Source organism: Oncorhynchus gorbuscha, linkage group LG10, assembly GCF_021184085.1.
Source record: "Oncorhynchus gorbuscha isolate QuinsamMale2020 ecotype Even-year linkage group LG10, OgorEven_v1.0, whole genome shotgun sequence".
NCBI classification, from domain to species: Eukaryota; Metazoa; Chordata; class Actinopteri; order Salmoniformes; family Salmonidae; genus Oncorhynchus; species Oncorhynchus gorbuscha.
This window is the reverse complement of record NC_060182.1, coordinates 28,348,258-28,376,112: the sequence shown is the minus strand read 5'-3', so window position 1 is coordinate 28,376,112 and position 27,855 is coordinate 28,348,258. Positions and strand designations below refer to the sequence as shown.

The 27,855-nt window shown below is 41.4% G+C and overlaps 1 protein-coding gene across 5 annotated transcripts in view; it reads right to left on the bottom strand.

The window, feature by feature from the left end:
- Positions 1–27,855, bottom strand: part of LOC124045828 (E3 ubiquitin-protein ligase MIB2-like) — a 65,913-nt gene that overhangs the window by 18,585 nt on the left and 19,473 nt on the right. For 4 of the 5 annotated variants that reach the window (XM_046365513.1, XM_046365515.1, XM_046365514.1 and 1 more), the window contains exons 2-9: positions 24,892–25,281; positions 19,128–19,299; positions 7,746–7,852; positions 5,493–5,687; positions 2,989–3,131; positions 2,519–2,626; positions 1,724–1,828; positions 333–495 (exon numbers count right to left, since the gene is read on the bottom strand). In XM_046365513.1, the coding sequence (XP_046221469.1) occupies positions 333–495; positions 1,724–1,828; positions 2,519–2,626; positions 2,989–3,131; positions 5,493–5,687; positions 7,746–7,852; positions 19,128–19,299; positions 24,892–25,114 (1,216 nt within the window). In that variant the 5' untranslated portion in view covers positions 25,115–25,281. The remainder of the gene's footprint in view (positions 1–332; positions 496–1,723; positions 1,829–2,518; positions 2,627–2,988; positions 3,132–5,492; positions 5,688–7,745; positions 7,853–19,127; positions 19,300–24,891; positions 25,282–27,855) is intronic. The other variant, XM_046365511.1, reaches the window with a different exon arrangement.

Genomic DNA, 27,855 nt, shown 5'->3' with positions numbered 1-27,855 from the left:
AACCCAGCATTATGAGCCTCTCGTCCCCACTCTGTGCCATCATTATGAATATGACAGACATAGAAAGAGGGGGATTGAGTCAGGGCACTCAAGACTGGTAGGAGAAGCACACATTCATATACACACACGAGGAGCAGTAGAGGCACATATGTTGATGAGGCCTGTGGAGCTTTCCTCCAACATTTGTTTTATTTAAATGTTTTATTTGACCTTTATTTAACTAGGAAAGTCAGTTAAGGGGGAATAAGGAAGGACAAAAAGCAGAGGTCGCTGGAAGACTGTTGGATAAGAGGCCCCCTTCCTCCTTTTTGCAAGGTCTAAGTAGTCCTTACTTCCGGATTCATTGGGGTTTTCAGCAGTCATGAGATTGGCATCCACCTCCATGGTTTGGGCTGAGAGGCACGCCGGGTTAAAGGTCCACGTCTGGCCGCCGAAGGCCACTCGCAGGTCCCCATCTGCGTACACCTTCAGCACCTTGCCCATCTGCCCCAGGGCCTGATCGGAGGAGAAAGGAGGGGGTGTAAAAAACAGGAGGAGGAAGAAGGGTGGGAGGGCAGAGGAGAGAGAGGGAGGAGAGTGAAAAGACAGTGGTATTGACAGTGTTAGGACACCAGATAGGTAAGCAGGCCTATGGATTCTTTCCCATTACACTTTCCTCACTTTGTCGCCTTTCCATCACGACCATTGATATGACAAGATTTTAGGTACATTAGGTATAAACACTAATCACTGGCCACGAATGAGAGGAGAAGGAGCGTTTCAAAGAACCTCCATCCAACCATGATTCATCTTGCCATCTCAAATACACTCTTTTCAGTTAACCATGCCACCCAGGGAAATTCTCAGGGCTTTTATTTATAGGTAAATAATCAAGATGCTTTGTTTTCGCAGAAGCCTTAAAGGCCCAGTGAAGTGAAAAACTAGCTTTTCCTCTGTTTTGTACTATATATTTCCACACTATGAGATTGGAAAAATACTGTGAAATTGTGAAAATGATAATGCCCTTTTAGTGTAAGAGCTGTTTGAAAAGACTGGCTGAAATGTTAGCCTGTTTTGGTGGGATGATGAGATACACCAGGCGGTAAATTAGTTAATAGACTAAAGGCATCTGCATGCTTCCCAGTCGAAACAGTTAGGTAGAGTTTGTGCATATATTATGACGACATTTTGTGACGTTTTGGACTTTGGTGAGGGTAATGACAATTTTTTCTGGAGGCAAGCCCAAGTTCGAAGTAGAAGTCTATGCCCCAAGTCAACAGTAAAGACTCTTCAATAAAGTTTTTGTTGTCATTCAACAAGAGATGATTCATTTTCATGCACATTTCTTCATAAAGAAATACTGCACTAAACATCTTAGATGTAAAATTGCTAAGATTGACTAAGATCTCTTCTACAAAAACGTCAACATTTATAAGATTTCTTGAGTTATCTTAGATTAATTCTGACTATTTTGAGGAAGTGTATACTGGCTATGGCATCTCAAAATGGACAAACAGTAACTATTGCCGCTTTTTTCAAGTGAAGAGGTTGGCTAGCTGAAGGTTCGGCTAGCTGAGTTTGGCTAGGTACTTTAACTGAAGCATATTGATGCCTAATAAGAAAGAGAGTTTGAAACCTCTCTGCCAATAACAGCTAGTTTTCAGTTTCCCTCTCCCCACTCAGTTAGGCTACCGGAAGTTAGCGTTAGCCTACAGATAGTTAGCCTCAGCCTATGTCAACGTACTGGTGTCATGCTGTCTGTCCATTCTCCGTGGCCAGCCTGAAGCCTCTTTACACAGTCTATGTCTTCCAGTACTCGCACCAGCTCGCCCACACCAAACGTGTTGACCTACGGCAAGAAAGGGGAAGAAGACAGCAAATTGTTAGCGATGTGATGCTAATGCTAATCTGTCAGCATCCAGGACACCTACAGCACCCGATGTCAGAGGAAGGCCAAAAAGATCATCAAGGACATCAACCACCCGAGCCACGGCCTGTTCACCCCGCTGCCATCCAGAAGGTGAGATCAGTACAGGTGCATAAAAGCTGGGACCGACAGACTGAAAGACAGCTTCTATATCAAGGCCATCAGACTGTTAAATAGACATCACTAGCTGGCTACCACCCCGGTTACTCAACCCTGCACCTTAGATATGGTATCACTGGCCACTTTAATAATGGAACACTAGTTAATAATGTTTACATACTGATTTACTAATTTCATATGTACATAATGTATTATATTATTGTATTTTAGTCAATGCCACTCCAACATTGCTCATCCTAATATTTGTATACTTCTTAATTCATACTTTTACTTTTAGATTTGTGTCTATTGTTGTAAATTGTTAGATACGACTGCACTGTTGGAGCTAGAAACACAAGCATTTCGCTATACCCATTATAACATCTGCTAAATATGTGTATGTGACCAATACAATTTGATTTGATTAGCATCACATCGCTAGCTAATGCTAACCTACAGTATAAGACCATGCTGTGAGCCTGTATTCATTTCTCACTGGTAGAGCTAGAGTACCTTGGTCAGGGCACCTGGGTGGAAAGTCCAGCGGATGTTGTTGCTGTACTGGACTCTGACATCTCCCCGGTCAGTGATTCTGTGTACCGTCCCGATTTTGCAGATGTACTGTAAACACACAAATCAGATTTGATTTGCAGTTGCCGATTGTGGCCGGCCTTGGCATTGTCATTTCGCCGGGCTCCATTGATTTGAAAGTAATACGTGCTTGTTGATTTTGTTCTATTGCACACCAGAGACCATTCACGCCGGCAACGTTACATAAACCTGGGTTCAAAGGTTCAAAATGGGGATACGGTACTCAGAATTTGAACCAGTACTTGCCTAACATAGCACATGCAGTGACAACATGGCATACACTTCAAAGTAGTTCTACGACTGGAGAAAGCTTGGAATGAGGTAAGACTCTTTTGATAAGATTATGTCAGAGAAATTCCACCAATTGACTTGGAGGGAGTTTAGTTTAGTACCTCTGCCATTTTGGGGTTCCATCCTCCGTGGCCCTCTTGCATCTGTCTGAGGATGTCTACTTCCAGGAGACACTTCACCTTGTCCCCCTGGTTGAAGGTGTGGCCTTCTGCACTCTCTTGCCTCTGCAGTTTTGCGTGCTCACCTGTGTACACACAAACCATAGATAAAAACACACACGTGACAACATACTCTACTGCAGTGCTTTCATATTGATCTGTAAGATACATACACTTCCAGTCAAAGGTTTTAGAACACCTACTCATTCAAGTGTTTTTCTTTATTTTTTAAAACTATTTTTATTATTTTCTACATTGTAGAATAACTGTAAAGACATCAAAACTATGAAATAACACACATGGAATCATGTAGTAACCAAAAAAAGTGTTAAACAAATCAAAATATATTTTAGATTCTTCAAATAGCTACTCTTTTCCTTGATGACAGCTTTGCACACTTTCGGCATTCTCTCAATCAGCTTCACCTGGAATGCTTTTCCAACAGTCTTGAAGGAGTTCCCACATATGCTGAGCACTTAGACATGGTGGTTGGAATCAAAAATCTTGTGTTTCTTGGCCCAAGCAAGTATTTTTTTTCTTATTGGTGTCCTTTAGTAGTAGTTTCTTTACAGCATTTCGACTATGATTGCGTGATTCACCCAGTCTCTTCTGAACAGTTGATGTTGAGATGTGTCTGTTTCTTGAACTCTCTGACGCATTTATTTGGGCTCCAATTTCTGAGGCTGGTAACTCTAATGAACGTATCATATTCTCTGCAGCAGAGGTAACTCTGGGTCTCCCATCCCTGTGGCGGTCCTGATGAGGGCCAGTTTCATCATAGCGCTTGATGATTTTTGCGACTGCACTTGAATAAATGTTCAAAGTTCTAGAAATGTTCCGTATTGACTGACCTTCATATCTTAAAAGTAATGATGGACTGTCATTTCTCTTTGCTTATTTGAGCTGTTCTTGCCATAATATGGACTTGGACCTTAACAGATAGGGATATCTTCTGTATAACCTCCCTACCTTGTCACAACAGATCGTCTGATTGTTTCCAACACATTAACTTCTTGGATATAGGGTGCGCTATTTTAATTTTTGGATGAAAAACGTTCCCGTTTTAAACCAGATATTTTGTCACGAAAAGATGCTCGACTATGCATATAATTGACAACTTTGGAAAGAAAACACTCTGACGTTTCCAAAACTGCAAAGATATTGTCTGTGAGTGCCACAGAACTGATGTTACAGGCGAAACCCAGATAAAAATCTGCATTTTTTGAAACCGCCTCATGCCAATGACTCCTTATATGGCTGTGAATGGGCCACGAATGAGCTTAGGCTTTCTGTCGCTTCCCCAAAGTGTCAACAGCATTGTGACGTATTTGTAGGCATATCATTGGAAGATTGAGCATAAGAGACTACATCTACCAGGTGGTCGCTTGGTGTCCTCCGTTGCAATTATTGCGTAATCTCCAGCTGCAGTATTTTTCCGTTTGCTTCTGATGAGAAACCAACTGTCACGACTGATATATTATCGAATAGATATGTGAAAAACACCTTCAGGATTGATTCTAAACAACGTTTGCCATGTTTCTGTCGATATTATGGAGCTAATTTGGAAAAAAGTTTGGCGTTGTAGTGACTGAATTTTCTGTCTTTTTTTTTGTCTTTTTCTTAGCCAAATGTGATGAACAAAACGGAGCTATTTCGCCAACACAAATCATCTTTTTGGAAAAAATGAACATTTGCTATCTAACTGAGAGTCTCATCATTGAAATCATTCGAAATTCTTCAAAGGTAAATTATTTTATTTGAATGGTTTTCTTGTTTTTGTGAAAATGTTGCCTGCTGAATGCTAGGCTTAATGCTAATGCTAGGCTATCAATACTCTTACACAAATGCTTGTGTAGCTTTGGTTGAAAATAATATTTTGAAAATCTGAGATGACAGTGTTGTTAACAAAAGGCTAAGCTTGTGTTTGAATATATTTATTTCATTTCATTTGTGATTTTCATGAATAGGAAACGTTGCGTTATGGTAATGCGCTTGAGGCTATGATTACGCTCCCGGATACGGGATTGCTCGTCGCTAGAGGTTAAGGAAAGACATTTTTAAAATGTACTTTTAAGAAGGCACACCTGTTAATTGAAATGCATTCCAGGTGACTACCTCATGAAGCTGGTTGAGAAAATGCAAAGAGTGTACAAAGCTGTCATCAAGACAAAGGGTGGCTATTTAAAGAATCTCAAATATAAAATACATTTTGATTTGTTTAACACTTTTTTGGTTACTACATGATTCCATGTGTTATTTCACAGTTTTGATGTCTTCACAATTTCTCTACATATAGAAAATTTGTAAAAAAGAAAGTAAAAACCCTTGAATGAGTAGGTGTTCTAAAACTTTTGATCGGTAGTGTATACAATTTGATGAATTATGAAAACAAGCATGCTTCCTTAACAACAGACAGAAACTTAAAATCTATCCCCCTTGGTTCATACCAAGCTTTGGTAGGTGGTCTTTGTAGTAGAAGCCTCCCTGGATGTCTGACACGTATTTGAGGTCTACCTTGCCCTTGTGACCCAATCGGTAGACGTTGGTGGTGCCATTGGACCAGGTGACACTGGCCACACTGCGACCAGACTCTGTGTCCCAGCCACGGATGTCCACCACCTTTCCAACCTTACCCTCTCCTCCTGCACACGCACACACGGTGTAGGAGTATGAGAGCAGAGAAAAACCGAAGAGAGCAAGTAAAATAGGCTTATTGGGGGAAAATTAGGAATAATGAGAAGATAGTTTGGATGAATATATCAAGCACAATGGAAACAATTATATTTTGTGTAGTTTGATTCTGTGCACAGGCAGGACATTACCCCTTCAAAGACACAATGGGTATATTCGTAAATGCATTTTGGATTGCCAGACTGCGATCAGAGTGCACTTTGGGTGTTTGTAAATTCAGAGCGTTGTCAGACTGTAAGTTATTAAATTCAGAGTGTTTCGCTCTCTGAGCATTCAAAGCGCACACTGGACACTCTGGCAGAGGAGTAGGGTTGATCCGAGCGTTTTGACCTCAACGGCAGTAAAGCACCCAAGCTAACTGGCTAAAGTTGGCTAGCTTGCTAGCTACTTCCAGACATAAATGAGAGAACACCTCACTCTGACCATTTTACTGGTCCTAGCAGAGCTGGTTAGGCTGTTTTTATGTTATCTAGAGCGTTGGTGACTGTAACTGTGCTGAAGGCAACAATTTAGTTATATTTTTTGCTGACATGTACTGACACCGGTCATATTCAATGGGTGTTGCGCGTTCATAAATTAATCAGTTATTCTGCGCTCACTGACGAGAGTGCTCTGAAATCGGAGTAAATAGCCAGGGTGAATTTACAAACACACCCAATGTTAAAACAGGAGATGGTGCCCATCACTGTTTCACATCCACATATTCACCCTTATTGCAGCACAAAGACCATACTCTGGTACAGGAATCTTGTCAATTATAGACTTGGCTAATTCAACATCACATACTGAAAGTAAGAAACAACAAGTAGGATCATGACTCCAATCTGTGCTCTGGATGCTGAAAAGTTTTCAAGGACCAATCTAAATGGATCATCTAAACAAGGTTTCTCCAATCATCCCTTTGACTCTGGTTAGAAGTGAGAGATCAAACAAAGAAGAACACAAAACAAAGCACACTTAGAGGCTGTGGCTAGCACCCCTCACATTCTCAACTACTGTACCGGACACAAGATACAATACATTGATTTACAACCACGACGATACGCATCTACTTTATTACATAATGACTTGCTTCAAGGTCAAATGTCATCAAATACCTCATTCAGTTTCCACCACAAACATAGAGAACCTGACATTGTATAGCCTAGTTTATGCAGGTTAACAGTTACATCAAGGATTACACAGCCTGCCAGGTAACCTCAGTTCAGGACAGGACTCAGGTAAGGGACAGCCTCTCTTCTAAGCATAGCCAGACTGTCCCTATGCACTTACTGCATGCTGCTTAAAGACTGATGATGACTGACTTAGACCCCAGGGGTTCACTTTCGAAGACACCATAGGACATTTTGACTCATTGGCCAGTGCTTTAACACAGAGAGGACCCAATGCCATTCCCGGTTCTGACCCCACATGAGGTAATACAAAGAGCTAATGACAGATTTCTCCAGCCCTAGAGGCAATGATATTGAAGGGTTTTGAAATTGAAAGGAACGATTATCAAACTTTCCGCAGATGGAGATCCTGCAAAGAGTTAATTTAGTACTTGTATGGAAAATCTGGTTTCTTTCATGATAATTTGCCATTGAGAGGCAAATTCTCTTGACTCTTGATTCGAAATGAAACCCAACAGCACAGGACAGCACATGTCCCAAAATTAACTTAACCACAAAGACAATTTTTTCCTCCCCGGAGTTGCAGCACATTCTATAATTAGAATTCATGTGACTTCTTGGTATATTCCACTACACTTGAGGGGAAACGGTACAAAAGGAAAAATAAACCTGATCGTTCAGAAATATCTGTTAAACAGACTCGATGAGATACTTTTGGGTTGGGAAAGAATCTTGAAGCGCAAAGACACCAGTTCAAACCGTCACTTTGCAGGGTAATTAGAGAACATTAGAGTATAATGGAATGAGGTTAAGAGGTCATGGTGAAACAGTTGAAACAACAACAACATTTGCCAGGCCCTGGTCGGTATGGATGGATTGCTCCGCTCACTCCCTCACCGTCTTGGTTTCCCCAGTCCCAGTCAGGTCCGCGTACCACTTTCACCCCTTGAAAGATTCCTTTGAGGGTGATCCGTGGGAGATTCTGCCTCGGGGCCAAGCACACTCTGTGAAAGGCAAAAAGTACAAACCACATTCTCAATGAAACACTATGGCAAGAAGATAGCATTATGACTTGTGATACAACATCATGGAGTGTATCCAGAATGTTCTGTCCAAATAACATTGTGCAGTTTCAGAAACATAACCACTGACTGACAGAAGCTTGTTCGAAATGCTTCTCTTATCGGCCACCAGAAAAACCCAAGCTAAAACCCTTTAAAACGTATAGCTATCTTGAATAAGTAAGCCAACCGTCTGGCCTACATTATAATCCAACTAAGTGGCACAAGCAAACAGCCCAGATGTAACAGCTCTCTGGTTTAGAGACACGCTATGTCACAGACACTAGCCTGAAAATCAGAGAGGGTTATAAGATACAACAATGATGGGGCTATGTTACTGAGACACACTCAGTAGACACTTGAATCAGTAAGGGTAGTGGGGAGACAAAGGGGAGTCTATTCTGTGGTGGATGCTTGCCAAGGGGAGATGACATACATGTGCACGATTGCTCATCCAAATTAGGGGGAGGTCTTTGTTTTTGATGGGTCGTTCAGCATAGCTGAGGGCTGAGCGAAACATGCTGCAAAACCCTTAAATTACTCAACAGGGGACTTCAATGTCATCACAACCACAAGACTGAGCAGAATATGGCTGCCAAAAACCCAGACCTGTTTGACAGGTTCAAGCAGGCAGTTATATCAAATTCATCAGAAGGGGGGAGGGGTCTATGAGGAGCCGTACCTTATGGTAAAGATTTGGTCAGATCTCAAAGGGGCAAATTAACTGCCTATTCCCATTATTTCTCCACGAGGTCAGCATTAAGGATTCATTCTGCCATGCAGCTTGGGGAAAGACTGGAAACTTGACTTGAATTTTTCTCAATCCACTATAATCAAAGTAAAACAATCCTCCCGTGGGTGGTCTTCCTCTGGGATGAAGAGAGGCTTTGCTACACCTACGCGTCACTCTCCCTTCGGCTGCGAGTGGTGTCCATCAACGCAAACGTGTGGGAAAAACGAAGCTAGCCCTGGTTATCTTCTGAACTAATCAGGTCAGATTGTGATGCACGTTGGCCTTAGAAGAAGAAGCCGGTGGCACCTTTGCTTCTTGGAGGCTTACTGTAGACTGACAGTAAATCCTGGTGTGGGCTGTGTAGCCATGGACAATGGGGAGGCGAGGTGGCATGTGTCTAAAATCAGAGACTTGAGGACTAATCCCTAGACAGCAGCGCAATCAGGAAGTACAATGTCAGACAGCACAGCTAAGAGAGTGCGTGTTACAAAAATACATCCGCGTCACCACGGAGATAACATATGGCCCTTATTAAGCTTTCTGTGCCAAATGGTCCTGTGAGCATACAAGTGTGCATATATACAGTTGAAGTCTGAAGTTTACATACACTTAGGTTGGAGTCATTAAAACTCATTTTTCAACCACTCCACAAATTTCTTGTTAACAAACTATAGTTTTGGCAATCTACTTTGTGCATGACACAAGTCATTTTTCTAACAATTGTTTACAGACAGATTATTTCACTTATATTCACTGTATCACAATTCCAGTGGGTCAGAAGTTTACATACACTAAGTTGACTGTGCCTTTAAACAGCTTGGAAAATTCCAGAAAATGATCGCTTTAGACACCTCTGATAGGCTAATTGACATAATTTGAGTGAATTGGAGGTGTACCTGTGGATGTATTTCAAGGTCTACCTTCAAACTCAGTGTCTCTTTACTTGACATCATGGGAAAATCAAAAGAAATCAGCAAAGACCTCCTCAGAAAAACAATTGTAGACTTCCACAAGTCTGGTTCATCCTTGGGAGCAATTTCCAAACGCCTGAAGGTACCACGTTCATCTGTACAAACAATAGTACGCAAGTATAAACAACATGGGACCACGTAGCTGTCATACAGCTCAGGAAGAAGACGCATTCTGTCTCCTAAAGATGAACGTACTTTGGTGCAAAAAGTGCAAATCAATTCCAGAACAACAGCATAGGACCTTGTGAAGATGCTGGAGGAAACAAGTACAAAAGTATCTATATCCACAGTCCTATATCGGCATAACCTGAAAGGCCGCTCAGCAAGGAATAAGCCACTGCTCCAAAACCGCCATAAAAATGGCAGACTACAGTTTGCACCCCCACATGGGGACAAAGATTGTATTTTCTGGACAAATGTCCTCTGGTCTGATGAAACAAAAATAGAACTGTTTGGCCATAATGATCATCGTTATGTTTGGAGGAAGAAGGGGGAGGCTTGCAAGTCGAAGAACACCATCCCAACCGTGAAGCACAGGGGTGGCAGCATCATGTTGTGGGGGTACTTTGTTGCAGGAGGGACTGGTGCACTTCACAAAATAGATGAGGGAGGAAAATGATGTGGATATATTGAAGCAACATCTCAAGACATCAGCCAGGAAGTTAAAGCTTGGTTGCAAATGGGTCTTCCAAATGGACAATGACCCCAAGCATACTTCCAAAGTTGTGGCAAAATGGCTTAAGGACTACAAAGTCAAGGTATTGGAGTAAATCACTCTACTATTATTATGCAGTTTCACATTCTTAAAATAAAGTGGTGATCCTAATTGACCTAAGACAGGGAATGTTTACGAGGATTAAATCTCAGGAATTGTGAAACACTGAGTTTAAATGTATTTGGCTAAACTGTATGTAAACTTCTGACTTCAACTGTAGGCCTTTGCTGTAGACACTGTGTTTACTGTGTACGGCCACAGGCGGGGAAAGGGTTGGTACGCAACATGATTTTCAGAGAATTCCATGCAAAGATGATGATGCGGTGGGGATAATACCTGAATAAAACAATGCTGGTTTATACAGCAGGATTTCCTGATTTGGTAGATTAGGGTGGAGGTTTTTAATGGGCTGCTTTCAACAATAGATTTTAGCCAGATTAAAAACACCACTTTAAGGAATTTATGGGTCGAGATACCATTGGGCAAAATATGTAAAGGGTGGGGGCAGAACTATCCAAAACCGATCTAGTAAAGAGTAAATATAATGATGCATGAATGGTACAGATTGCATTAGTGAAGACAGCAACTGTTTTGACATATTACTGTTGTTGGTGTTGTCGCTGTTAAACACTCATACTTTGAGAGAGAGAGCGAGCAGCTCTTTAAAAGGACCTGGACGTCTCATCCTGACGTCTCATCCTGCCTGACCAATGGTCTCTCTGAGATAGAGGATGTGAGATAGAGACTGAGAGAGGATGTGGTGAGCTGAAACATGACCAGTAGGAGGTAGAGAGGTGCTGAATTGCCAGATATGCAGGATAAGGATTAAACTGAGCCTACTTGACAGGGCCTGTGTGTGTGTGTGTGTGTGTGTGTGTGTGTGTGTGTGTGTGTGTGTGTGTGTGTGTGTGTGTGTGTGTGTGTGTGTGTGTGTGTGTGTGTGTGTGTGTGTGTGTGTGTGTGTGAGCGACGATTAGCCAACCGCAAAGTTGTTGTTGCATTTCCACCCCCCCTCAGTAAACATATGGACACCCATATGCTGCACAGGGCACCGTCAACACACCATAACCTACACACACACGTCAAGGCGATACACACCACTTGCCATGAACAACGGTGACCAAACGTCATTGTGAACACGTGGTTATTATACACACGCACGTGACAAAACACATGTGACTAAATTATTAGAGAGTATCCAGATGACCCAGCCTCTATCCAGATGATCACAGACACACACATGGTAATGAACATCCTGTATTAAGGAAAATCACAGCACATCCACTGGCACCTCACTTCCCCAAATCTGTATTCACACTTAGCCACTATTAATGACATAACACACTTCAATGAGGAGGAAGGTGAGACTTGTGAGGGAAAAAAACATGTATTTGCAGGATCTAGATGTACCTATATAATTATCTGTAGCTTCAAAATAGGAGCTTAGTATAGGAGCTTAGTGATCTTACAGAGCTTTCTGCTTAAAGGAATAAAGAAGGCATATTGCTGTGCACATATGGAGGGGCGAAACTACAAGATAGTTTCACCACTCCCCCCAGGGATGGTTCCTCTCTTCCACGTTCACTCACCGCAGCTGGTCTGGGCGTGTAGTTAAGGACATTGGATAGAGATAAACTTGAGGAACTGAATAGACCTGTATTGTTTCCAATCATCTTTGTTTCTGAGTAACTTGGTCACAAGGCATAAGACAAAGAAGAAACCACAGTAGCTTGTGATGCCCCAATCTGCTGGGGAGGGGTGGAACCAACCATGACTAAGCAGTTTTTGGGGTTTCTATATAAACCTCTTGCGTTTTCTGTATTATTGGGCTCTCACTGATCACCTACGGGTGGTCGTTGAACAGCTCCATTATTGCAATAATTAATCGGTATTAAAGGTTGATTGTTTGAAGAAATTGAAAGTCCTTTCTCCCTTGCTTGATTAGAATTTACATGACATTCTGCTAACATGCTAATCCCATTAATAAGTGGGTTAATTACAATACAGCAAAACTCTGGCACTGCAGGTCCTGTACTAATCAATAAGAACCCCCTGACCCCATGGCGGTGTGTGCCTAACAGTGGCTCTCTCTCTGCTTTAAGCCCTCAGCTGAGCCACCTGCTCGGCTACTCTCTCTGTCTCTGACATTAAATGAATCCCATTAGTTGTGCTGCTGAGCCCAGATCCAATCCCTCCATCACAAATGATCAGCAAAATAAAGCAGGGCCTCTCTCATCATGGAAGCCAGCCAACTTCTCGGCTCCCCCAATATCAATTTGGGACAGATTGAATGCCTGCATTTTCTTAAGACGGACCAGGTCTTATGAGACGCGAGACAGACTGTAGCGCTTTGGATGACATCACTGAGGACTCACTCACTCCAGAAAGTATTCATACCCCTTGACTTATTCCATATTTGAATGTGTTTCAGCCTGAATTCAAAATGGATTCTACCTACATGTACATATTACCTCGACAACAATGCTCCCCGCACATTGACTCTGTATGGGTACCCCCTGTATATAGCCCCGCTATTGTTATTTACTGCTGCTCTTTAATTATTTGTTATTCTTATCTCTTACTTTTTTGTGTATATTCTTAAAACTGTATTGTTGGTTAAGGGCTTGTAAGTAAGCATTTTACTGTAAGGTCTACGACCTGTTGTATTCGGCGCATGTGACAAATACAATTAGACTTTACTTGATTAAAAACTCCATAATGAAAAAGGGAAAACATATTTTTTGAAATCTTGGCAAATTTATATAAAATGAAATACAGAAATATCTAATTTACCTAAGTATTCACACCTCTGAGTCAATACTTTGTAGAATCACCTTTGGCAGCGATTATAGCTGTGAGTCTTTCTGGTTAAATCTCTAAAAGTTTTCCACACCTGGATTGCACAACATTTGCCCATTTATCTTTTCAAAATTCTTCAAGCTCTGTCAAATTGGTTGTTGATCATTGCTAGACAACCATTTTCAGGTCTTGCTATAGATGTTCAAGTAGATTTCAGTCAAAACTGTTATGCCACTCAGGAACATTCACTGTATACTCACTGGTCTTTGTGGTTGAATCAGTGTTTGAAATTCACTGCTCGACTGAGGGACCTTACAGATAATTGTATGTGTGAGGTACAGAGATGAGGTAGTCATTCAAAAATCAACACTTATTGCACACAGAGTGAGTCCATGCAGCTTATTATGTGACTTGTTAAGCATATTTTTACTCCTGAACTTATTTAGCCTTGCCATAACAAAGAGGTTGAATACTTACTGACTCAAGACATTTCAACTTTTAATTAATTTGTAAAAACAATTTAAAACATAATTCCACTTTGACATTATGGGGTATTATGTGTAGGCCAGTGACAAAAAATCTCAATTTAATCCATTTTAAATTCAGGCTGTAACACAACCAAATGTGGAAAAGGTCAAGGGTGTGAATACTTTCTGAAGGCTCTGTATAGAGGGGCTCTGTTGTGTTTTGCCCCATGCACAACAAGCATGAAGAAGAACGAGGGTTTGCGGGTGTGACTTTCATATGATGTTTTTCCCCTTTGCTTTAGAGGCTGGGTCTTGGAGCAGCAACAGTCAATGTTCTGTTGAATTTATCTTCACTGTGTGTAATGAATGACATCAAAACTACATCTAAACCAGAATTGTGATCAAATGGTTGGATATAAACATTGACTAATTTATTCACCATTTCCCTACTTTGATCTACTCCTGTATCTCATAGAATAAGGCTGTAGCGTAACAAAATGTGGAAAAAGTGAAGGGGTCTGAATACTTTCTGAATGCACTGCATTACAAACTTGCACAATTTACAATATGTTACGAATTTGCAAGACGTATGATATGTTACGAATTCCAATTTTTTGTGGTTAACGTTAGCAACCTATCCACATAGCCAGCTAGTTGTGCCTAAAGTTAGCTAACGTTAGCTAGTGGTTAGGAGTAAGGTTAAAGGGTTAAAGTTATAGGGGAAGGGTTAGCTAAAATTGTTGCTATACGTTCGCGTTATACATACACCCCGACCAACCACCCTCCTTTAGTTTTTGCCTTCATTAACCGTCTGTCTTTTATAACCATACCAAACGTGACATATCAAACTAACTTGAGTGTCCCAGATTTACTATGAGACCAAGCTGATCAAAAACTGTTGGATTCATAATGAAACCTTATACGCACACGCTTATTGCAACGGACGAGTGCAATGTTTTGTCATCTTGTACGGTAAAGATGGAATGTTGTGTGTGTAAGTATGTCTAAAACGCTAATGGCATGATCTAATGTAGTATGGATGAGTGTTGGTATGACGAGCTGTAGAAATATAAATGACTGGCTATATTTCATGCATTTGGCATTTTTGGTCAAAGGAGAACTGAAACTGACTCAGCCTCCTGCTTGACACCAATCTAGCGAATTCAAAACAACCCCAATGGGATTCATAGTTCAAATAAACTAATTACGATTCAGTGGGTTTCTCTAAAGACGTCTGCTCTACCACATGAGCTGTGTGACTACAAAATTAGGCTAAGTAGCGAGGCCTAAACAGAACTGAGAAAGACCATCAATGGCTCTTTGTATCATCCATTTCTCCTAATCTCAGTTACCAAGAAGTAAAACTGTCCATGTGAGATTAGTTTCTCCAAATCCTCAGTGGTAATGGCGGGAAAACATTAGTAGATTCATCTTCATGAATGTTCTGTCGGGATGAGGGTTGCGTAAGAGCCCGTCTGTTCACTCAGTGGTTTTCCTCGTCACGTCTGCCCTACATTCATCACGTTACTTACTGTATGTCCTCTCTAGCCAAGGCCAGAGATGTCTAAAGGGTCCATCACATCACTGCAGGCCAACTGACTTCAGCTGAGTCACATTCTTTCATTCCACTTAAGACTAAATACTCCATTACTTAAAGATGTCTCAGAAAGATGTCTCTGAGGTTCATAACGTGTTAGTATTGGGGTGACAGAGCTCCCTCCAATGAACCCCTTCATATTCAAACAATTCCCTGCATGGACCACACGCACTAAACATGTGTTGACCATCAGCCATTTAGGGTTAAAAAAAAACATTATCATTCATGCACAGGACTCAACTACTGAGATATCTAATCCTGCATTTGCCTTAACCTGGCTGTACTGTTTGTTGATATAGAGAAGTTAATGTGTGTGTGTGTGGGAGTAATTTCATAAATAGTGAACTAACAAAATAATAGGCTTTTATTTCCCTCACCACAAAGTGGCAGCGTGGTGGTCTGTGTGTTTACTACTATCCCATCACCACACCCACCATACGTATCAATCTTCTTACTTGTAATAAGTAGAGGATATATATTTTAAAAAGGTAGAGATTTGCAGTCTCGTCAGGTAGCTAGCGTAAGTCCTACTCTGGGGTTGAGTAGTTTGTAAACAACCTGCAAATAACAAGACCAATAAGATGATTAGATCTTATAGTGGTCTTATGGGACACACTGCTGTCCCATAAGAGTGTTTTCAAAGGACAGAAATAAAACATTTGGCCTTGTGTTTACTCTCTGGACAGCTTTCAGGCCCTCAAGTCCAGACTTAACTCTTTATTTGAAACAAAGTAGTTAAGTATAAATCCGACCTTGTAACTTTTTTACTCCAGACTTAGCCCATCTCTTTATGTGATAACGCAAAGTAATTACATTCAAGTTTAAATCAAACAACCTTGAACATTTTAAAAACCAAACAACCTTAATCAAATCACATTTACCACAATAGGAGAAATTAGTAAATGACAAGCATCCCGTCACTGAAACTACAAAATGTATCTTTACTCGATCAAGTGAGTGGGATGAATCCCTGCCTTCCACTAAGAAAGCACTAGCCACTGTTCTTGGCCTGAAGTCTCCAGGAACAGCAGAGCCATCCATCCTGAGGACTGTCTGAAGGGCTCTCTTCTAATGAAGGACTCTTCTAATGAAGGTTGCTGAGCCAAACAGCATACATGCCCAATGTTTAATCAATACCGTAGAGAAACTGAGGTGGGAGTCAAAGTGAGAGGGGGAAGGAGTCTCTGTCAGACTGTATTGTACTGCAGTAGTTTCCAAAATGGTTATGGTACCACCAACTGAATTTTGCTCTGCCCCCAGAAGTACCCCCTCATGTGCATTTCACCAGTAGGCCTATGGTCTCATGAGTCTTCCCAAGTACCCCCTGTGGATAGGCTGAGTACGCCCAGAAGTCCTAGTACCCCTGGTTGGGAACCACTGTTGTACTGTATTTATATATATTTCCCCCAGTTTTTGCAGGTTTTCGTTCTCAAAATGGGATGTTCGAAGTCCATAACAATGCTTAAACCATATTCTGTTGTTTTGTAGTTACCATTTAATTCAGGTGTGCACCAGCCAGACAGTTGTGTTTGGCCAGCAGTGTTTCTGTAGCACACTTGTGTGGGAATTTTCAAAAGAAAATGGTCACTGGATTGACGCAAATTATTATTATGCCTGGTAGACATATTCTACTTTGTAGTTGCCTTTCAATCTGCCTGAAAACTGTTATCATTAGCATCGCTAACAGCTACACAAAGTGGTAGCTATATAGGCCCTATGCGCACTGCACACATCAGGGCTCAACATTCAGGTAAATTTGCCAGTGTCACACCGGGCCAGTGCCAACTGAAAGCTACTGGCTCGAATGAAAAAAATACTGGCCCGGGTCAAGAGCTGACAGGAAAGCAAATTATGCTTTCATTGTTTTAAGAATATATTAACTTTCATTTACAGGCTGAGCAAGTAGCCTTTACAGGGTCAAATTCAAGGACATTTCCAAACACTTAATTGTATTTTTCAAGGACCAAGATTGTATATTTGTTGTAATAGTCAGAAAAAACACCCTTCAATTGAAATGGCGGGAAGTAAATGAAAGTGCCTTCATCTCTCATTAAAACGGATCAGAAATGAAATCATGGAATAATTATATTGGAGCAGTAGAACTTCTAAATCAGCTACCATAACTTCAATGACTTTTCAAAAGACCAAATAGCCAAGAGGAAATGTATGATTTTGAAGGTACGCCATTCCATGATGACTGAATTGTACATCGCAAATATTCAACCAAGACTTAGAACTTTTTAAATACCTGGTTTGCACACCCATTCTTGCCTCATAACTTGGAACATCTTTCCTACTGCTGTAGTTCTTCATTGAGTTGCTCTATTATATAGCCTAGGTTAAAAATAGCATTATTGCAATATTTCTTTCACTGGCCCAAGTGGCCCACTGATGGGGATGATCGACCTCCCCTGTAAGTCGATCTCTGATGCTTCATACAGTTGGGTTAATCTTTGGTCAATTGCACATAACTGTTTGAATAAAACATGATAAAGAGAGCAAATTATGATCCTAAAACGAACATGACCAGGTAAAAAAGGTTTGCTGGCACCCTTGCGACCAAATAAAAAATGTGTGTTGCAATGCCAAGTCAAACAGTTGCAAATGCGACTGTTTTAGTTGCAGTACTGAACCCTGGTACAGAATATGAGAGCTGGCCAACAGTGTCAAATACATTTGATCCATTCTCTCGTTATGAGAGAAAAATGTAAACCGGGGGTCCTACTATCTAAACTGCTTATGGGGTTTGTTTGAATTTCAAGATGAAAACTAATTCTTACAGGCTTAGTTCAGGCTACTCTAACCCTAAGAACAGGACAACCAGTTTTAATTGAATAGCCCTAAACCTAAGCAGCAGGGGCATACAGCCATTGAAGGGTTGGTAAGCTTGTTCTCTGACACAGTACCTCTATCTTCACCTAACGTCTTTCACAATGTCTATGATCTCCAAAAGGCTTCACTCATTTGAGGGAACTAATTATGTGATGAAATGTGTGCCGATCACAGGTAAGAGGGAATCGGTTCCACATAAGGAATTACTGTACTATTGGCCAAAAGTATTCTGCATGGCATCACTGAACATATTTGCTTAAGTGTTGTTCTCCCATTTTGAGTTTTAGCTCCTGGCCAGATGATCAGCCTGTGTCTGTGTAATACTAAGTGTATTATACTACATGAATGGAGAATTCTTGAGAAATTCAGTCTCAAGCTTCAAAAAGCCCAGAAACACATTCACCAGCGAGCACACAAAGGAATACAGAAGTTTGAGCTGGCTCTTCACTGGTGGACTAGAAGAATGTATGCACACATGACTGTAAGTCGCTTTGGATAAAAGCGTCTGCTAAATGGCATATATTATTATTATTATATATTAGAAGAATTCTGTGCCCCATTTTAAAGTCAGTGTGCCATGAGATTCACCCAATATTATAAAGGGAACTGTCCACCCAGCTGACTTTCAGACAGTGGCTGTAGGGGCTGGGAGCTTTACTGTGAACTGATACAGAAGACTGGATGAGGAGAGAGGAGGGGATAATTCACGTACTTGTATAAAAGTGATAATTCCCTCAAAGCCATTGTTTGGAGGATATATTGGCACGGTCTTCCGGCCCTCGACATCGTCTCGGCCATAAAAACAGCTATGCCAATATATCCTCCAAAGATTGGCAATTCTCTGGCATGATCACTTAATTAGAGAAGGCAGGCAGAGGAGACAATGGGAATCAACTTAGGGGAGTCAGGGACACAGGGACAATTAGAACGGTTCCTCTCAAGTTAATCTGGCACAAGTTATTATTTGAAAAGTAAAACAAATTGTAATCAAATTCAGCAAATCACACACTGTATTTTGAAGCGAATTTGAACAGAAATCAACCCAAGTGAATTTGGAGACAGGGTTTTGAAGGAATGGAGAGTTTGGGGGGGTATGGTACTCACGGTTGGGAATGGGCTGTCTCATAGCGCTCAAATGCGTGGCACAGGTCGTGTTTGTTGTTCATGTAGCACTGCGTGCACAAGTCGTAGTCAAAGCACACCTTGCACTTCCAGCGCATCCCCATGATGCCATGCTTCTTGCAGCTGTCACAGATGATGTTGGAGTGGCGCACACCTGCGACAGAGAAAAGGGGAGAGAGAGCGAGAAAGTCAGAGCGAGGTTGAAGGAGGTTAAGACAAGCCAGTCCAGAATTAGTTCACATTACAGCAAATGAGAAGAGTAAACTGATGACAGAGATGACGAGAGATGCAAATCTTCCTCCCCCTTCTCACTCTCCTTCTCTTTGCTTTCGCTACATTAATTGAAGCCTTATTGACTTCTGAGGCAGAACAATTCTGTTTTAATTGGGAAAATGTAGATGAATCCTGCATTAGCACTTGGCATTCAATTCTAATACAGCCGATTCTAAAACAGGCCTGTATTGCCTGTCTTCTGCTTGAGTCGAGAGAAACGGAGATGGAGCGAGATGCCCTTTGCTCTGCAATGCTGAGTAAACATGAGCTTGAGGAACCTTGCTTGAGTCACAAAGATGAGACCAATACCTAAAAATAACAAATGATATACAAACAGTACATTAGATACAGTGCATTTGGAAAGAATTCAGACCCCTTCCCTTTTTCCACATTTTGTTACGTTACAGCCTTATTCTAAAAATTATTACATTCGTTTTTTTTTTCATTCATCAATCTACATACAATACCCCATAATGACAAAGAGAAACAGGTTTAGACATTTTTGCACATTCATAAAAAAACAGAAATACCCTATTTACGTAAGTATTCAGACATTTTCTATGATACTCCAAATTGAGCTCAGGTGCATCCTGTTTTCTGTTTTTATGTGTGTTCCCCTATTCCTACCACCCCTCCCCTAATTGGAGTAAACCAATGGACAACAACACTTAGGCTTCTACTTCCAGCTTAGTCATACTATATACATTTTACGGACAAAATGTATTTGACAACAGTTCACTTTTTTTCATTTTGATCCCCTCTGTCAGCTACGCTCAACCCCTCCCATCTATCTCTGAAGACCATCCAGATTTGATTTCTATTTGCAATATATTTTTAACTGTGCTGTTTCACAAAAGTTCTGAACCAATAAACATTTTACGGACCAGTATATTTTACATTAGTTATCTTGTTGTTTTTAGTCTCCCCCTTCAGCTCCACTCAACCCTTCCCATCTATCTCTAACACCATCCAGTTTTGATTTCCATTTGCAATATATTTTTCTAATCTGCTATGATGTTTCACACAAGTTCTGAACCTTTCTATTCTCATAGTTTCTACAGATTGTAAATTAAAGATTTTTATTCTTTCTAAAAGTATTATATTATTGATCGATTCACCCAGCAGTGCGATTTACAGAGTTAGCTCCAGGTAAATGTTGCAATTGTCACGAATATTACCGAAGGTGGCTCCCCTTCTTGTTCGGGTGGCGCTCGGCGGTCGTCGTCGCCGGTCTACTAGCTGCCACGGATCCTTTCCGTGTTCGTTTGGTTTTGTCTAATTGGTTTCACCTGTTCATTGTTTGGTTGTTAGGGTGGGGTTATTTAAGTTCGTTCAGCCCGCTTCTGTTTGTGCAGGCTTGTTTTTTCTGTATTTGTGAGAGGTGTTATTGTTTGTTGGGTTTTCTCGCTGTCCTGGTATTTTACCTAAGGGTACTATATTGTTTTTATAGTTACGCCTGTTTGGGTATACTATTTTGTTCCTTTTATTTTTGGACATTAAAGTGTGTTTTTTCCCACTTCCTTTGCTCTCTGCGCCTGACTCCACACCCATTCACTCATTGAGCGTTACAGTAATTCTTCAGCCATTCCTGAACCTGCAACCAAAAGCGATATCGGTCTCTTCGCAGCAAATATTTATACACACACAGTTGAAGTCGGAAGTTTACATACACTGGAGTCATTAAAACGTGTTTTTCAACCACTCCACAAATTTCTTGTAAACAAACTATAGTTTTGGCAAGTTGGTTAGGACATCTACTTTGTGCACGACACAAGTAATTTTTCCAACAATTGTTTACAGACAGATTATTTCAATGATCATTCACTGTATCAATTCCAGTTGGTCAAAAGTTTACATACACTAAGTTGACTGTGCCTTTAAACAGCTTGGAAAATTCCAGAAAATTATGTCATGGCTTTAAGAAGCTTCTGATAGGCTAATTGACATAATTTGAGTCAATTGGAGGAAACCTGTGGATGTATTTCAAGACCTACCTTCAAATTCAGTGCTTATTTTCTTGACATCATGGGAAAATCAAAATAAATCAGCCAAGACCTCAGAACAAAAATTTCAGACCTCCACAAGTCTGGTTCATTCTTGGGAACAATTTCCAAACGCCTGAAGGTACCACGTTCAACTGTACAAACAGTAGTACGCAAGTTTAACCACCATGGGACCACCGAGCCGTCATACCGCTCAGGAAGGAGACGCGTTCTGTCTCCTAGAGATTAACGTATTTTGGTGCGAAATGTGCAAATCAATCCCAGAACAACAGCAAAGGACCTTGTGAAGAATGCTGGAGGAACACAAAAGTATCTATATCCACAGTAAAACGAGTCCTATATCGACAAAATTAAAGGCCGGAAGCCACTGCTCCAAAACCGCTCCAAAACCAAGGAACTGCTCCAAAACCAAGGAAGAAGCCACTGCTCCAAAACCACCATAAAAAAGCCAAAGCAACATGTAAAGGTGTTGGTCCCATATTTCATGAGCTGAAAAAAAATATTCCAGAAATGTTCCATACACACAAAAAGCGTATTTCTCTCAAATATTGTACACAAATGTGTTTATACCCGTTAGTAAGCATTTCTCCTTTGCCAAGATAATCCAACCACTGGACAGGTGTGGCATATCAAGAAGCTGATTAAACAGCATGATCATTACACAGGTTTTGGAGAATTTGTCAGTACGTCCAACCGGCCTCAGAACCGCAGACCACGTGTAATCACGCCAGCCCAGGACCTCCACATCCGGCTTCTTCACCTGCGGGATTGTCTGAGACCAGCCACCTGGACAGCTGATGAAACTGTGGGTTTGCACAATCTAAGAATTTCTGCACAAACTGTCAAAAACCCTCTCAGGAAAGTTCATCTGCATGCTCATCGCCTCACCAGGGTCTTGACCTGACTGCAGTTTCACTGACTTCAGTGAGCAAATGCTCACCTTCGATGGACACTGGCACGCTGGAGAAGTGTGCTCTTCATGGATGAATCCTAGGTTCAACTGTACCGAGCAGATGGCGTGTATGGCATCGTGTGGGTGAGTGGTTTGCTGACGTCAATGCTGTGAACAGAGTGCCCCATGGTGGCGGTGGGTTTATGATATGGACATGCATAAGCTACGGACATTGAACAAAATTGCATTTTATCAATGGCAATTTGAGTGCACAGGGATACCTTGACGAGATCCTGTGGCCCATTGTCGTGCTATTCATCTGCTTCCATCACCTTATATTTCAGCATGATAATGAACGGCCCCATGGAGCAAGGATCTGTACACAATTTCTGGAAGGTGAAAATGTCACAGTTTTTCCATGGCCTGCATACTCACCAGACATGTAACCCATTGAGCATGTTTGGGATGCTCTGGATCGATGTGTAAGACAGCATGTTCCAGTTCACACCAATATCCAGCAAATTCGCACAACCATTGAAGAGGAGTGGGACAACATTCCAAAGGCCATAATCAACAGATCAACTCTATGCAAAGGAGATGTCGCGCTGCATGAGGCAAATGGTGGTCAGACCAGAAACGGACTGTTTTTTTTTATCCATGCCAACCTTTTAAAAAAGTTATGTGACCAATGGATGCATCTGTATTCCCAGTCATGTGAAATCCATAATGAATTTATTTTAATTGACAGATTTCCTTATATGAACATTAACTCCGTACAGTCTTTGAAATTCTTGCAAGTTGCGTATATATTTTTGCTCAGTGTATTTTTACCCATCTACCAGTAGATGCCCTTCTTTGTGAGTCCATGCAACTTATTATGTGACTTGTTAAGCACATTTTTACTCCTGAACTTATTTAAGCTTGCCATAACAAAGAGGTTGAATAATTATTAACGCAAGACATTCCAGCTTTTCATTTTTTATTAATTTGTAAAAATTTCATGAAACATAATTCCACTTTGACATTATGGAGTATTGTGTGTAGGCCAGTGACACACAAAAAAAAACAATTTAATCCATTTTAAATGCAGGCTGTAACACAGCAAAATGAGGAAAAAGTCAAGGGGTGGGAATACTTTCTGAAGGCACTGTACAGTATATTCACCGCATTCAGAAAGCATTCAGACCCCTTGACTTTTCCCACATTTTGCAATGTTACAGCCTTATTCTAAAATGTATTCAACCATTTTCCCCCCTCATCAATCTTCACACAATACCCCAAAATGACAAAGCAAAAACAGGTTTTTAGACATTTCTGCAAATGTATAAAAAATATATTTAAAAAACAGAAATATCACATTTACATAAGTATTCAGGCCCTTTACTCAGTACTTTGTTGAAGCACCTTTGGAAGCGATTACAGCCTCAAGTCTTCTTGGGTATAACGCTACAAGCTTGGCACACCTGTATTTGGGGAGTTTCTCCCAATCTTTTCTGCAGATCCTCTCAAGCTCTGTCAGGTTGGATGGGGAGTGCTACTGCACAGCTATTTTCAGGTGTTCCATCGGGTTCAAGTCCAGGCTCTGGCTGGGCCCCTCAAAGACATTCAGAGACTTGTCCCAAAGCCACACCTGCATTGTCTTGGCTGTTTGCTTAGGGTCGTTGTCCTGTTGAAAGGTGAAGCTTCGCTCCAGTCTGAGGTCCTGAGCGCTCTGGAGAAGGCTTTCATCAATGATCTCTCTGTACTTTGCTTAGCTAATCTTTCCCTCAATCCTGACTAGTCTCCCAGTTCCTGCCGCTGAAAAACATCCCCACAGCACAATGCTGCCACCACCATGCTTCACCATAGGGATGGTGCCAGGTTTCCTCCAGACATGACGCTTGGCATTCAGGCCAAAGAGTTCAATGTTGGTTTCATCAGACCAGAGAATCTTGTTTCTCATGGTCAGAGCCCTTTAGGTGCCTTTTGGCAAACTCCTGATTGGCATACCTCCATGACCAACGTCCTTCTCCACCGATTGCTCAAATTGGCCGGGCGGCCAGCTCTAGAAAGAGTCTTGGTGGTTCCAAACTTCTATTTAAGAATGGAGGCCAGTCTGTTTTTGCTACCCTTCCCCAGATCTTTACCTCGACACAATCCTGTCTCGGAGCTCTACAGAAATTCTTTTGACTTCATAGCTTGGTTTTTGCTCTGACATTCACTGTCAACTGTGGGAACTTATATAGACAGCTGTGTGCCTTTCCAAATCATGTGCAATCAATTGAATTTACCACAGGTGGACTCCAATCAAGGATGATCAACGGAAACAGGATGCACCTGAGCTCAATTTCGATTCTCATAGCGTCTGAATACATATTTGTTTTTTTATTTTTAATACATTTGCAAAAAATTCTAAAAACCCATTTTCACTTTGTCAATATGGGATATTGTGTGTAGATTGACAAGGTAAACAATTTAATCATTTTTAGAGTAAGGCTGTAATGTAACAAAATGTGAAGGGGTCTGAATACTTTATGAATTCACTGTAAGTACATAGTCTATATGTGTGTAAACAGCTGAGGTGGGGTGCTATGCTCACCGATCTGGGCATTGTCGTAGAGCAGCAGGTCATGGGAGCCTTGGTATCCTGTGCGGTAGTTGGTGCGCGTGCCGCTGTCCCACTGTACCACCACCGTCTTATCGGGCGTGGTGGTGCTGCCTTGCCGCCCGATCTCCACCACTGTGCCCAAGTGACCCTCACTGTCATCCTGGTTCCCCCACTTCCAGTCCAGACCGCGCACCACGCGCATGCCCACCTCCATGCTGCCTCTCGGGCCAGCCGGGCCCGAGGGCCGCGGCCTGGTGGGGTCCCTTCTGCTGCTGCTGTTGTTGCGCCTCCGGGGCCTGTGAAGGGCAGGACGGACCCGCACAGAGGGCAGGGAGGGCACCACAGGTAGCACCAGGGGCTCCGGGACCAGATCAGGGGTGACTGACGGGAGAAGGAGAGAGAAAGAAAAAGATGTCTAATCAATTGTGGCGCTGTCTACGAGCAGAGATGTGAATGAAAACCGGCATGAGTTTTCATTTTGTGACAAATAGTTATTGCAGCCAAGCATCTTTTTCTGTAAATAGGCTAGCTCAGATTGGCCATTCACTGGCACTTCTTCATTGGTAAACAATTTCATGATCTTGACCATTTTTTAAAAAGAAGTCAGCCTAAGCCCTAAAACAATGGTCTCAATCATAGAATTAGGAAATAGAACACTAGAATGGACATGGACCGTCTTATGTCAGGGAATTGGTAAACCATGGTTTGCCAGTGCTGTGATAAGATCACAGAAATATAATGGGCTTGGAACCTCTAACCCTGGCAATTTGACTGGTAAACTCATGGGTACACTCGCAATGGCTGCCTGGTATTGTGATGCAATAATTTCCATGGTAATGTCGAATGTTCTTTCAAATTATGCTAACTGATGTGGCTCATGCAATGGAATGTAATTTTTTTAAATGTCAGTTGAGTTGATTCAACAAATTACATTCCAGATTGATGGGTACACTTCCTGCTTTTACATCTGGCTTTTCTTCTAGGTAAAAAAAAAAAGGTTAAGACAATGTAATAATTCCATGGGACCAGTGTCATTGATAACTATTAGCTAACTAGCAACGCTAGTCCCATGAATTGCAAAGAGTTATAGGAAATTATAACCACGTTGTCTTAACCTTGAAATCTTTAACCTAGATGTTGTTGTCTACGGGTACACTAGCAATGGCCTCCAGTCCACCCATTATGCCATATTTTTTTCGTTGGTAGTTTTCACCACTTTTTCTCCCCAATTTCATGATATCCAATTGGTAGTTACAATCTTGTCCCGTCGCTGCAACTCCCGTACGGACTCGTGAGAGGCGAAGGTCGAGAGCCATGCGTCCTCTGAAAAACCCCGCACTGCTACCGTGCCCGCCACAAGAAGTCGCTAAAGCGCAATGGGACAAGGACATCTCAGCCAGCCAAACCCTCCCCTAACCCGGACGACGCTGGGCTAATTGTGCGCCACCTCATGGGTCTCCCGGGTTTGTACTGATGCAGTGCCTCAGACCGCTGCGCCACTCAGGAGGCCATCCATTATGCCATCATTGACTTGAATTCCATTCTATTTCTATTGATAAGATAGTAAAAAATAATTAATTAAGAATATGGTTGTGTTAGTAAATTCATTTTGGAGTGCCAGAGTGCTCTCAGAGTGCGCTCTGGGTATTCGTAAATTCAGAGCATTGTTAGATTGTCTGTTTTTAAATTCAGAGCGTTTCGTTCTCGGAACATTCAGAGCGCACACTGGACGCTCTCGGAGGAGTAAGGTTGATCCAAGCATTCTGACCTCACAACGGCAGTCCAGCACCTGAGCTAACTGGTTAACGTTGGCTAGCTACCAGACACAAATGAAAAAACAACTCACTGACCATTTTACTCGCCCTTGCAGAGCTGGTTAGGCTGTTTTCATGTTATCCAGAGCATTGGTCACTGTAACTGTGCTGCGGGCAACAATTTAATTATGTTTTTTTGCTGATGTTTACCGACACCGGCCATATTCAACAGGTGTTGAACGTTCGTAAATTCATCAGTTATTCTGTGCTCTGGCACACTCAGATGAGAGCGCTCTGAAATTGGAGTAGATGGCCGAGTAAATTTACGAAATGCACCTTTAATCTACACTCTGTTAGCTAGCTAGCTAGCCAGACAGTTTTAGAGTTATGATTCCATCATTTTTCCTAATTAACTGCCAATATGCTAACACTCCATTCAAACAATGCAGTCAATCCACAGCCATTTATTGGCTGAAATCAGTTAATTGGACTTTGACAAGTTGTAAATGCAACAAGTACTGATATTGTATCATATAATAGCTTTTCAAGAAAACAAAAATGTTGAAATGTATGGTCTTTTTACATATATTTTAGAGGCTATATATACACAGTACCAGTCAAAGGTTTGGGCACACCTAGTCATTCAAGTTTTTTTTTGTGTGTGACTATTTTCTACATTGTATAATAGTAGTGAAGACATCTAAACTATGAAATAACGCATATGGAATCATGTAGTAACCAAAAATGTGTTAAACAAATCAAAATGTATTTGATATGAGATTCTTCAAAATAGACAGCTTTGCACACTCTTGGCATTCTCTCAACCAGCTTCACCTGGAATGCTTTTCCAACCGTCTTGAGGGAGTTCCCACATATGCTGAGCACTTGTTGGCTGCTTTTCCTTCACTCTACAGTCCAACATATATTGCTCCCCCACTAAGATGAAGATCAGATCAAAGGCGAAGATCAGATCAAATTTTATGACAAATTTATGTAGAAATCCAGGTAATTCCAAAGGGTTTACATACTTTTTCTTGCCACTGTATATATCACAGAACATTTGTTTAAAACCCATATTTATAATTATATGACAATATTATTGGGTAACAATAATTCTATTACACATTTTCTGATAGATCACATGCCTTACTTACATGTTCCTGTGTAAATAAAATCCGGATTATGCCTCTTCTGCCATTAA